The sequence below is a fragment of the Balaenoptera physalus genome, assembly GCF_965194825.1.
Source record: "Balaenoptera physalus genome assembly, chromosome: 2".
Lineage (NCBI taxonomy): Eukaryota > Metazoa > Chordata > Mammalia > Artiodactyla > Balaenopteridae > Balaenoptera > Balaenoptera physalus.
In genome coordinates this window covers 91,908,378-91,921,956 of record NC_138883.1, presented here as the reverse complement: position 1 = coordinate 91,921,956, position 13,579 = coordinate 91,908,378, and the positions used below count along the sequence as shown (strand labels likewise).

General features: G+C 37.4%; 1 protein-coding gene across 2 annotated transcripts in view; it reads right to left on the bottom strand.

The window, feature by feature from the left end:
• The window catches only part of FBN1 (fibrillin 1), a 253,387-nt gene that overhangs the window by 102,184 nt on the left and 137,624 nt on the right, over positions 1-13,579 (bottom strand). For both annotated transcript variants that reach the window (XM_082452979.1, XM_082452978.1), the window contains exons 13-17: positions 12,418-12,537; positions 9,247-9,372; positions 7,468-7,590; positions 3,778-3,900; positions 2,531-2,683 (exon numbers count right to left, since the gene is read on the bottom strand). In XM_082452979.1, coding sequence (XP_082309105.1) covers positions 2,531-2,683; positions 3,778-3,900; positions 7,468-7,590; positions 9,247-9,372; positions 12,418-12,537 — 645 coding nt within the window. The remainder of the gene's footprint in view (positions 1-2,530; positions 2,684-3,777; positions 3,901-7,467; positions 7,591-9,246; positions 9,373-12,417; positions 12,538-13,579) is intronic.

Sequence of the window (13,579 nt, the reverse complement as noted above, 5' to 3'; positions counted from 1 at the left end):
AATCATCTTAAAAGGAGCCAAAAAGGGAACAAATGGGAAGGTGGCTGCCATTGTGTTTGAAAGCCAGGGACTGGCAGCAGAAAGAAGTACATCCTCTTTATTCTCTCACATTAGCAATTAATTAAAGCACTTGTGAAATAGGGTAAGCAATAAAACAGGAAAAACAAAATCATGCCAGTTTTGCTGAAAGCAGTTTTATAATTAGCGTTAAATTAGCTGATGCTTAGCCTACATGGAAGCAAATTATTGTCATTATTCTTTTCCATTTGGGCAGGATCTGGTACTAGACTCTGTAGTGAATTCAGATCCGCATGGGTTTGAATGCTGATGACAGTGCTTATTGCTGAGGGTCTTGAGAGCAAGCCCTTTCCCTCTTCTAGTTCCCTCTTACATAAAGTGTAGAAAATGATACCCAACTCACATGGTAGTGCTGTAGATTTACTGAGAGAACATGTAAAGTGCTCAGCACAACTCAAGCACTTAATAAATGGTAGGTGTTGCTGAGCTAACTCAGTGTTGTGCCATGGAGACAGTGGAATGAGGACAGAAGAGAAAATTCCTAATCATTACTCTTCTGTGGCTTTAACTGACCGATTTCTACAAGGAGTAAATGCTCAGCAGCCAGTGAGATGTATCTACACATATAGTTTATTTGACTTCCAGAGCACAAAGATGAGCTTTAGATGTTAAGTGGTTAGAATTTCTCATTAAATTGACTAAACATATTCCTTCTGGATATTTCCAGTCACCTTTAAAATCCCTCCTCTCTCCTGAAATAAGGGACATCCTACATTTCAATCCTTCATGATTTGGCATTTTCATCTATCAAAGAGGTGGAGAAACCAAACGGGATGGAACCATTTCCACATGTGGACCACTTTTGTGTAAATTGATTCAAATATAAAACAGAAGGTAGTGGAACTGAGCTTCAAATGTAACTCTCTTTAAGCTTTACCACTTAAAGAAATTTGGTTTCTTTGGGTCATCTTTTATATTTCATTTTCCTACGGAGCATAAGAATTCTTTGGAGATGTAATTGGTCCAGAGGAAAATGTAAAAACAAAAAACTATATGCACCAAGGATCCTGGATTCTAAGCTTTGGCTATTCTACTCATTCAAGACATGGACAAATCACCTATATACTTGTACCAGTTTTTAGGATACCCATCTATCTTGTAAATTCAAAGTATGCGAGGAAAGTACTTTGAAAAATTAAAGTAACAAACTTTACTTTAAAAGGATGATATTAATAATATACAACTGTAAAGTTGCATGGAAGTATCTTTTTAGATACAATTATATTTGTATACTATATAATCAAAGTATTATTGCAAACATGTATTTAATTGTTAGTAATCATATATAAAATGACGGGGTGAAGCAGTCATCCAGAATAAAGCTTTCTTTCTTTAACTGGCATTCCCCCATTTTAAAGACTTTTAAAGTCTTCCACTTAACTTTCTCTAACTTCTCATAATACGTTTTAATTTCTGCTTGATTTCAAATATTATCATTTTCAAAATGGCAAATGTTTAAAAATTGTGAGTTCGTCTTTAATTGATAGTATCTAGGCCAGAAATGAACTAACTGAATCTTAGATGTAAACCAACCAATCAGAGCTACATGTTTTCAATATTAGGACTTATTCTATTTTAGGACATTAGAAGTCAACTGCCAAGCTACCTTAAAATTACGTTCAAATGTTGACAGTCTGTTGCTTTCATTTCAATAAACTATTTTTGCCTTACAAACAGAAATAATTTACAACTGGAGAGGATCTTCTGGATTACCTAAGACAATTCATTTTGTAGATGAAAAAAACGAAGATCCCTTTTCCATGTTATTCTACTTTATAATTGTTTACTAATGTAAGCCATCTCAAATCCTTTTGAAATTAGGTGAGAAAAATTCCTAAATAAACAAAAATCCACAAAAAACTGAACCTCCAATTAAGTAATTTGTCTGCCTGTGGCTGGGGAGCAGGATTCTGACTCACTGGCCAGTTTTCTTTTCGCTATGCCATGTCACTCAAATTGGGAAAAACACTTTTTCCCTAGAGTTGAATAAAATCATTTAGGAAAAGCACACCTAAACCAGCATGAAGGATTTGAACAAAATTCACAAATGGCCTTTTGGAAAAAAAGCTGGAAACATTCAGGTAATCTGAAAATTATTTACTTTTACACTCTGTAGAATTCTGCTTTTATAATAGTTCCTACAAAATGTAAACACTGTGAAGCTACTTTAGAAAACAAGGCAAGTTGCACATACCCTAAGGGGCACGACTGTTACTGAGGTGGAGGAGTTCAGATGGGAGGCATGAATGTGCTGCCTAATCCAAGTGATGGCTGGGCCTGTGAGGAACGTCTGAGCAGAGGCTGAGCAGCCCCTGCCGAGACCCCAGCAAGGTACATGATGCACCTGGAGAGCAGATTCAATCTTTCCCCGTGACTTCCAAAAATGCAAAGACTGCAGATGGTGGCGGAAGGCTGGGAGTACTAGGGCATCCCCATGACACCACATACATACCTGAATTCTGTGAAGGACACGGTTGGCAAGGTTCCCCAAAAGCATACTCGGTGCTGGCACAACAGCACTCAGATTTGGTAACAGCACCAAACAAGGGTTTGACACACTGGCCTCTCTTGTATCCACCGTAGCATGTGCTCCGCATGTGTGTGTCTACACAGGAAGAAGCATCTGTCATCATACTATCGTTTCAAACAGATGGGAACCCCCCAGGTCAAAGTTGAAGCTGGTTTTATTTAGCCATTGTCCCTGTTCTAACTCACAGAGAATGCCTCTGGTATTAGGTCCCAATGGAAAACAAAACGAAACAAATCATTCTGCATTCAGCTTCCAAGCACTGGAAACTAATTACTAGACTCTTTCAGTTCTCTAGGGACTATTATGGTTTACCCAACTGTGAGGTCCTTAAGGGCTAGGGTTATACCTCACTCATGTTTTTCTTCCCCAGGAGCGTACAGAGAAGGCACTTAATAAATGTTGAATGAATGATGGATGACCATTCAATCTCACCTTATGATAAATAAGATCTTCATTAGAAATACAGACCACCTCAAAATAAACATGCAATTATTGAATATCTGAATTAGATGTACTTTCAAAAAGGAGGATGTTTAATCTGTAAAAGGTTCATTTATACAAATCTGCAGACATTGGTCTAACTAAGCAGTATCATCTTTACCACCAGGAGGGGATTTCCAGCTATGTCCAATCCTCTCCCAATTCAAAGGGCCTACCGACTACCTTTCTTAAAAATAATTTGGAAAAACTTTGTATCTATTTATCAACAAATCTCAAACGTCTTATAAAGCCACATAAAACTATTATCATATAAGTTTCTTACTTATCCATATCCTCCTTTGCATTCTATACCTCCCTTGGGACATTTAATTCCCTAGATGAAAATGAAATGTTCACCTTGAGATAATGGGCATATACAGGTCAATTTCAAAGACCATTATCAACAAAGGAGGGTTGGAGAAAACTGAGGACAGCTAGGTGATTAGGAAAGACAAGGGAGAAGGAGAGGTGGGGATTCCCTTGGTTTGCATTTATCTCAGCTCATCTTTCTATCCCTTAAGCTAATATCCATGTCATACAAGAAAAGAACTGACCCTGTTGGTTTGTTGCCCCCACAAATATTAATTGTATCATATCTGCTACAGTCAAGTGCATTTATTATTGGCGGATTTTATTGACTGACAGAGGGTGGATCTCTATCGTACATCTAGTTATGGCTTCAACCTTACCGACACACACACGTCCATCCAGGCCCACGGCCAGTCCAGGAAAGCATTCACATCGGTAGGAGCCGTCGGTGTTGACACAGCGCCCATTCATGCAGATCCCAGGTGTTTCACACTCGTTAATATCTGTGGTGGGGAAAAGCACTTATTAAAAATAAAGCGACTTCACACAACATTGTAAAGAAATTATACTCCAATAAAGATGTTAAAAAAAAAGAGAGAAAAAAAATAAATAAATAAAGTGACTTTATCTAAAGCCATAACATATTTACAGTTCTAAGACTTGAAAATGGGGAAGATTTACAATAATATGCAGCGTCAACAATAAAAGCTCAGTGAGATGCATTTCATTTTCCTTTGAGAGAACAGGAACAAAAATTGAGAGAGATAAACTGTCTGAGTTTATTTCTTTTCCATAGAAAGCTATTTCAATAATATTCTCCTGAGATTTTTTTTTTTTTTTTTTTTTTTTTTTTTATCCAAAGTAAGAATCACAAAGGCAAAAACAGAATTGGAAGAAGAAGGAAAGTGACAGCTAAAAGACAAAGGGTCTTGTGTAATGTTTCACATGGCAGTTTTTCCAGGACTGTCAGAAATCTAGCTTGATAATAAACTACATCTTTGGCCTGGGCAGGAAGCTTCTCCTTTTGGCATCCAACACCCAGACTGGTGTCCATTCCAGTATCACTCACGCCTTAACTCTCTGGGAAAATTAGAATGGCATGAGGAGACAACAGAACTAAAGCCTGGATGGAACACCGTAAAAAAGGAACAGAAAATGAATATAGATGATTTTGATGACGATTCCTAGCCAACAACAGCACTGTAATCAATTGGAACCCAGCAAAGAAAAATCTCTCTTAAGCATTACAAATATTTTATAGTATCGTATGTGTATCCTTAGGGAGGTCTGGTAAAAGATTTTATTGGGCACATACTAATAATAGCAGATATTTTCCCCCCTGAACATGGTACCAAACATGTTCTATTTCCAACATGGAAATAGAAATGGTACCAAAACTGTGTTTTGGAAAACATATAACACTTAGAAACAAGTCGTTTTATTACAACTCCTTTTATAATATACAACTGGTGTAGGTGAATATTTCCTTTCTTCTGACCTTAAAAAGGCAAATTGAGACTGAAACACCTCTGCGTTTTACATAGCTTGTGTTATTTGGCACAAAATATATTCAGATGGTCCAAGATTCCGTGTACAGATTGTATTTTAAAACAGCAGTTATATTTAAATACGTGAACTCAAACTGGTTCAGTTATTCAGGTCACCTTTTTGTTCAAATTGAGATCTACAGTGAAACAGTGGTGACTACAGCCTGAAACGTAATCCAAAGGTTTTTTACTGGGGACAGCGATGGAACATAGATCCAGAGGGCCTTGTTCAAAGTGAGTGGCCTCCACCTTCAGAGAGTGATCAGGGAGACCAGGCTGTTCATCAGATCAGTTAACTGTAGCGATTAAATTAGCATTGTTCATTCAGCTTTGAACAGTCACATCTTTGTGGGATCAGAACCAAATGCTCAAGGGCTTCCCGGGTGGCGCAGTGTTTGAGAATCCGCCTGCCAATGCAGGGGACACGGGCTCGAGCCCTGGTCTGGGAAGATCCCACATGCCGCGGAGCAACTGGGCCCGTGAGCCACAGCTACTGAGCCTGCGCGTCTGGAGCCTGTGCTCCGCAACAAGAGAGGCCGCGACGGTGAGAGGCCCGCGCACCGCGATGAAGAGTGGCCCCCGCTCGCCACGACTGGAGAGAGCCCTCGCACAGAAACGAAGACCCAACACAGCCAAAAATAAATAAATAAGTAAATAAAAACAAATTTAAAAAAAGAGCCAAATGCTCAGCACTAAGAGAAAATCTTATCCCATGATATCAAGAGAAAAATGATGGAAAAGAAATTCAGCGTACAAGAAATTTTTTCCTTTTTTCTTCCTTTATTCTTACTACAAGTGTGTGTATTCCACCTTCTCTACACGTCAGAATAAAGATGACACAGGTAAGAATATGGAGCATTTTCCCCCCCTCTTTCTCTCTAGCTCTGATTCTTAAGCCAGAAGGTTAAAAGTCAGAGCAGACTTTTAATCATCAGGCTCTTTCAAATGACTGGAACAATCCATTTATCAATAAGATACTAGTTCACTGATTGCAAACAGTTGCAAAACCGAGCTTCACCTGTGAGGTCATAATATCTTCTGAAATAGTTACAACAGCATTATCGATTGGCCACCCTTAAGAGTCTGTGGCCTGGGTCACTGGCAGCCTATAGGTACTGAAAGTGAATCTTAGCATCCTCTGTGCATAGGTAAGAGAGAGGAGTGTATGTTCTCAGAAGAGTTCTGTTCACAAAGGGACTTTCACATTTCCTTCTGTTATTTTGTTTGGAAGCCTAGTCCCAAATATTCCGGCAATCGTTCCCTTCCCCTTTCTTTTTCACTTGTACAGCACTTAATCTGCACAGTTTGGTGCTTTGTTGTATGCTGTCTTAATATTTCCATGCGTTAATCTTGTCTCCCCAACTATAAGTTCCTCCCAACGCATAGCTCAAAAGCACGGAAACCAATTTCCTACTTCAAATTTGAAAAAAACAACAACAACAACAACTTCCTCTTGCTGTGAAGGCAGATTTCCACGATATTAAGAGCTATTGATGTGAAGGTCATAGAGAATGTAGGTAAACAACCAAGGGCTGGAAGCTCTTTTAAGCCTAGAGAAAATACACATCATGCTGAAGACTTAATACAAGGGCACCGAGAGAAGAGGCACCATAGGACTTTTTCTTGCCTTCTCCATCTTGACTAGCCTGATGCTCTCTCTACCTCCTACATCTGAAACTATGGTTGTGAGTGTCTATTATAGCAGATTCCTCTGGATCTATTTTGAGTATGAGATTCCTTGAGAAGTCTGGTTGCAGCTCAGATCTTGGACACAAGGGCAATAATTACTCATCCTTGGCTGCATTAGGCAGAGACACTAAGCACAAATTTAACTTCTTCTCCTGATAACTCCAGTTATCTCCTGATAACTCTTCTCAGGACCCCAATTTTCAACAGCACAAATAAAAATCTTCATTTTGCTTCACTACTTGGAGCAATAAGATTACTTCAAAAGTTACAAAGCTAAATAATGGCTCCTGGTTCCTTTATTTCTTCTGCTTAATCCTGTTTCCCTTTTTTGCTTCTGTGACTTGATAAAGCTTAAATAAATTCTGTTTCTTAAGGTATCTGGAGGAAATTATGACGAAGAGATCACCGCAATAAGAGTCTACAATATTCTGTCCAGGTGAAGATGTAAGAGGTGGCAAATGACAGCCATCAAGAAGCCAACTGTCATTATTCCTCAACTGTAAGGAAGAGGCAGAACTCAGCTTATCTAAAAAGATGCTCACAGCTGTTGGTAGTCCAAATGGTAGTTCAGCTTCCCATTCATTTGCTATGGAGCCTACCAGGCTCCTTTGAGAAGACACCAAACACCCTTTCTGAAGTAAGAACAGCCTTCTGGGCATAAATCGTAGCTCTCTGGATGGCTGGACTTAAGAAGGAGTTCCAGTCAGGTTTCTTAATCCAGATTTAGGGGTACTTTAAATAGGGACAATCAATAAGGAAAGGTGGTAGCTCTAAGCAATGTACAGAGGAGAAAAAACGGGTGAAGAATATGATTTAGAGTTTTATAGCACAAACCTTTACAATAACGCCCATCTGATGCCAGCTGAAATCCAGGTTTGCAAATACATTTAAAACTGCCATCTTCATTGATACACATTCCATTAAGGCACATATTCCTTATGCTGCATTCATCCATATCTGAAAAATACAAAAGATATATTTTCTTATGGCCAGATGAGTAAGCTTACAAAGGAAGCCAATCTGGATCAATATAATTCTGTTTCGTCACATTTCTTTACTTTTTGTTATTATTGTCTAAGGTTAATTTTCACCCAAATTATAGCTTACAAAGAGAAGAGTGGCCATATGAAATATGTATCTCAAGTTCTCAATTTTTGACATGTGCATGCAAACTATAGGGCTAAATTTATTTTAGGACATGTGTGTATATATAGACATATATATACTTACACAAGCATATACGTATATATGTAATATATATATACATGCATGTATATGCATGTATATATATATACACATGTATATGTATTAGACTCATATAATATATATCTATGAAATTTCATATAAATATATATTTTCATATAAATATATATATGAAATTTAACTCAATAAAAGCTACCAAGGCTCTTTTTAGGAACAGCAGTTTACAAACTGAAAGGTGTGTTAACAGCCTGATGGTTATATTTACAGATCCACATTACTTCTAATATACTGAAAATAAAAACAAAATCGAAACTAAGAATGATGAAATGTGAAATGTATTGAGGCTACTTCTTGATTCTTTAAAAAGTAGAAACCAGAGAACTGCTTGTAGTTTGAAGCAATTTTAAATAGGGGTAGGAAAAATGTATTTTTAAAATGCAAGACTTGACTATAAAGTATAGCCATGACAGCTAACCTTTAGGATCCCTTGAGCATACAGATATTTCTTTCAATTCATCAGTATGCTATTTTATTTAATATTACAGCTGTCTTAGGAGGCACTTGCTCTTCTAGACACAGTGTGTTTTCACTTACAGGCTTTAGTCAGACCGAAGTAATTTATGATTTTTTCTTTTTTAAACAAGACTCTATCCCAACTGAGAATTTTGGCATTAAGTCTTTGAATTGAATCACTGAGATAATATTCTGCCAAAAATGTTTCTAAGAACAATTTTGAAATTCCTTTAATGTATGAATAGATTCTTGGGATCTTTCCCGAAGACATTGGGAAAGATGATAAGGAGCATTCTTCATTTTTTGCTAAAGGTCTAAGAAGTGGAAACTCATCAATAATTGTCACATTTTCAATTTAGGGGAAAAAAGGCCGGGGAAAAGACAAAATGAAACAGCCCAATTCAAAGAGAGGTGATTAATTCAAGAGGCAATATAAAAAGGGTTGACTCTCGTCAACATTTCTCTCAAATTTTACATGTTCAGATACTCATTAGTAATATTTCATTACTACATAGACACTTTAAACAAAAGGATTATAAGTGACTGAAGAATATACGAGATTAGGTGTGTCCTATTTTTTTTAATGTACAAATTCTGATTGTATAAAATTTGGAAGTAATGATTTATGCTACAAAAGTTTCATCACCAGGAATATTTAAATAGTAAGCTCTGCTCCTATACTTACAATGTTATTTGACTCACACAAATGTGAATTCAAGGAACTAATACTGTTGAAAGTTAGGCATCCTCCCAGATAACAATAGGTGAATATATATTTGATACTTTGACCTTTCACTCAATGTTTGACTTGGTCTTGTTAAAGGCTTTTGATACTGAAACTGCAATGGAATAGGGGAATGACATGATTATACTGTAATTATTATTACACTATATTACCTTCACAGTTCTTCCCATCACGCGTAACATGAAATCCTGCGTTACACACACAATGGAAACTGCCATCTGTGTTGATGCAACGTCCGTTATTGCAGATACGGCCATTCTGTAAACATTCATCAATGTCTAAAATCGAAGTCAAAAAGGAAGAAATAGCTTTATTTAGGGGATTTTAAGTTATTTTATTTCTTCCTCTCACCGTCTCTAAACTCATGATCTTAGTCTTGGGTTTTGGTTACTAAATAATATTCTTCAACATAAACTCAGTATTAAATAATATAAAATTTAGGGTTACTAATAAAAGTTTGAAAGACATATGAAAGAAAAAAATGCCAACATAATAGCATTCAATTTAACTTTACTTTCTAATAAGACTCCCTAAATCTCAGTTCTGTAAACAAAATAGGTTCTTTTTCACCATTTTCCTAGGTAATTCAATGAGCCAGTATATATCATTATTTACAATGAACTTTGGATGGTGTCTTTTAAGACACGATCAAAAAGGCAGATCTGATGTTAGCTGTATCAGAACAGTTAAACAGAAATGACATTTTAAAAAAAAAACCAATTTAAAAACCTAATTCCATCTGAAAACCGTCAATCATTTGACTCTGAAATGTCTACCTTCCTTACGGCCGCTCTGGTCCAAATACAGTTTTATTTGTTTATATATTCTTAGTCTCTTTTATAACTTTATGAGTATTCTATCTACCAAACAAAATATTGGTACTATGGGGACATTTCCCCTTTTTTCTTTCATGTTTAGTATTATATGCCAAAGTAAACAACAGAGCATGATATGGAAGTGTTAAAAATGACAATAGCTCAGATAACCTGCATCTGATCTCTCATTTAAAGATTAGTAATTCACCTAAAGTGGGCAACGAGTTACCCTGGATTATCTATTCCCCTCAGTTTCTAGGCTACATGCCTGGATGAACATCAGAAAGGATGAACACAAACCACCTTGTCTACAGAGCATACAACCTTTGCCAGGGCTTATTCCCCAGGAGATAGAGGCCAGGGCACTGAGCGGAGTTGGATGGGAGCAGACCCACCCAGGCAGAGTTGAGGCCATGTGCCTGGGTATAAGGGCCCTAAACATCCTTTGGACGACAAGAATGTGCATTCATGGCATACTGGTTATTCTGTCTACCCTGTGTCTGCACGGTGTCTTGTGGTTGACCCTCAGACGCACTTTCTTTCTGGGCAGATCCAGCAGTGGTTTCCACACGAGTCATTGGACTAGCTGAGGCAGTCTGGGCTTTTCTTCTGTCTGATCTTTGTGCCAACAACCTACAATCTTTTTCTCTCTCATTTATTTCTTAATCCTTACTAAAATCTGACCTGCTCCACACTCCAAAAAATAGTAAAAGCCACATATTCTTCAGCAGACTTTTTTTTTTTTTTTAAGATTTTATAATCTACTTTTTTTTTTTTTTTTTTTTTTAGGATTCTATAATCTATGGAGGCCCAAGAATAAAATAAACAGGATAAAGAGTTCAGCTTTTTCTCTCCTCGCTAATGTGAAAATGCCATCGGGCTCCTGCTGCCTTACAAAAATAAACGAAAAGCTTGCCATTCAAAGTCTCTACCGTGTTTCTGTATGTTTCTTCTGTCCCCTCTGTTCAGTTCCTCGTGTCCTTCTCAGCTAAGTATACAGCCTTTCTGACCATTCTGTGGCAACTTTCATCTACCCCCAAATGTGATCACGTTACCAACTTCTTGTGCTTGGGCTAAACTTAGCACTAGCTCTTAAAGAAGACAGTGCTTGAGGCTTTTAGGTAATCTTCAGTCTCTAATAAACTAAGTCTCAGAGTGATGACAATAACATGCATCTACACTGATTGGCCCCTGCCCCAGCTGAATGCTCTCAAGAATGTCTCCTATTTGCTTATTTAGTAGTGCTGTCTTCTGAAACACTGGTTTCGGTTTATCTTCCACGGTTGCAAAATGCCTCGTATACTGTTTGTACGTGCTGATTATTTAAAACAATAGTTATAAAGAAGGTTCTAAACTCAGTTAAAAATTCAAACTATATTTGTAATTCAGTAAGTAGGCCATTAATAGAAATATTAACAGATTGAAATGCTGTGCTCCAGGTTTTTCTGCTCAAAATTGCCATTTATAAGCAGAGTACTAAAATACACTGATGGCAAGAAATCCCTAAGTCAGAACCAAATTCAAAGATTTTGAAAACAGTCACTAATAAAAAATAAAAACATCTGTATGCCTTCAACTAATATGAAGAACTTTTGCTAAAAGAGGCAAATAAAATTAACTCATTAATGGCTGACAAATTTTTAAAGTGATACAAACCTCCCTATCTTTCCTTGTATTTAATTTTAACAGAGTTCTGTTGCTTTTATCTGGCTTTACTGATCAATGATAACAGATCATTCTGCACCCAACTTATAGAGATATAGATGTATATAGATATAGTCCCCTGAGGGACTATATCTATATAGATATAGTCCCCTGAGGTGGGGAGCATATCTTAATTATTTCTATCTCAGAAACTCAGTACATCAAAGTCATCCAATAAGAGGTATATTGGGTGGCTTAATAAGTCAATTAATAAACAAATCTGAAGGGAAATTTTTGTGAGGCAACTTTATAGCAGTGCTTCTCAAACTTTAACATGCGTAAGGGTCCCTGGAAGATCTTGTTAAAATGCTGATTTTGATTCAGCAGGTCTCAAGTGGGGCCTGAGATGCTGCATTTCCAACTGGCTGCCGCTGGCTACACGAAATAAGCAGCAAGAACTTACAGGCACTTCTTATCCTTCAGGCCTTTCCATGAAGCAATTAATTGCGTAAAATTTCACCTGAAACTTTTCTCAGTTTCTGTGTCAACAAAGGACAACCCCATTCCCTAGCTCTCGGATTAAAAGTTAAGACAATATAGTGATGAGGCAAAAAAAAAAAAAAAAGGAAGTGAAAAGAAGATATTCCCACAGGCACCAGAAACATCTTTTAAAATAACTTGAATGTTTGCCAGATTTTATGATGCTATCCTTCAGAGTAACCATTTCTGGAATTAAGTGCAAAAAAGCAATGGGAGCATATTAGCCTCTCCTGGCAAGGGTTATTCAGACTCTATGGAATTCCTTCAAAGCCAACTCCTTACTTAGCATACATGTCCGACGTGCCAAGCTAGGACCATACGTACCTCGGCACTCTGTCCGGGTGAGTGTGCTCTGATAGCCAGGTCGGCACTGACAGGTGTAGGAGCCCTGGGTATTAATACACTCGCCACCAGCACAAGGGTTTTTCTCACATTCATCAACATCTGCAAAACACAGTATATCTTAGTAAGACATTAGATCGCAGTAACTCCTAACTCTAAGACCATTTTACTGGTTTCCTTTACATGCTAAAACACTTTCCTTTTAAGAAATAAATAGCATAATGAAAAGATCTTTTTTCTTTCCACTACAATAACGGTGTCACCAGCCACTTTAACTGGTTGAGCAGTTAGAATGTATTATTTTCCTGTGTCATTTTTCAGAGAAAAATGCCAAATACGTAGCAACTCAACACTCCAAGCCAATAAACATTTTCTCTTCCTTGGGTCTGACATAAGGGAACCAAACAGACAAATATTTCAGAAGTGGCTTCTGGACACAATTCTGAGTGTCTCTTGAAGCTCAATTTTTCAATGAAAAGAAGGCCTAACCATATCTAAGCATTCCTTTCTGAGTTCCACTAAGAATATTACAACAAACCTTGAAGCTGTTGTTGTTTAAAGGGCAATTCTCACCTACCATCAAGGCTGCTACCACCTCCACCCCGCCCCTAGACAGGCTCCCACTAGTTTTACACTCATTTAGAGCTATCAGTATACTTACCGGTAAACTGGTTTTTATTCCTGTTTGTGAAGATGAGGAAGCTAAAGCTTATGGAAGGTAACCCACTTGTCCGAAGTCACATGCTTCTTGTGGCAGATGCAAGTCTGATCTCACAACCCTGAGCTAGACGTTCCCTTTGCCTTTCTTACCCAGCTCTGGAGGACCTCTCAGGATTGAAGGACTCTCTCCTAACATGCTACTCGAAGGGGCTTTCATATCACCAGGAAACTATATAGCATGAGAAACCAAGAACTACTTATTTCTGCCTGATTCATAATTGGAATTGGGATTTATAATAGACCTAAGAGAGCAGTTTATTTTTTAAAAATTAGATGGCAACTGGGTGTTCTTATCCAATCCAACAAATTATCCTTGTGTTACATTTCCTTCCTTCACTAGCTTAACTGCCTTATCAACAACTTAAAGTTCCTTGCTTCAGTTCCTTGCTAACTAGAGATAGTTGGTAAGTTATCCATTCAAATT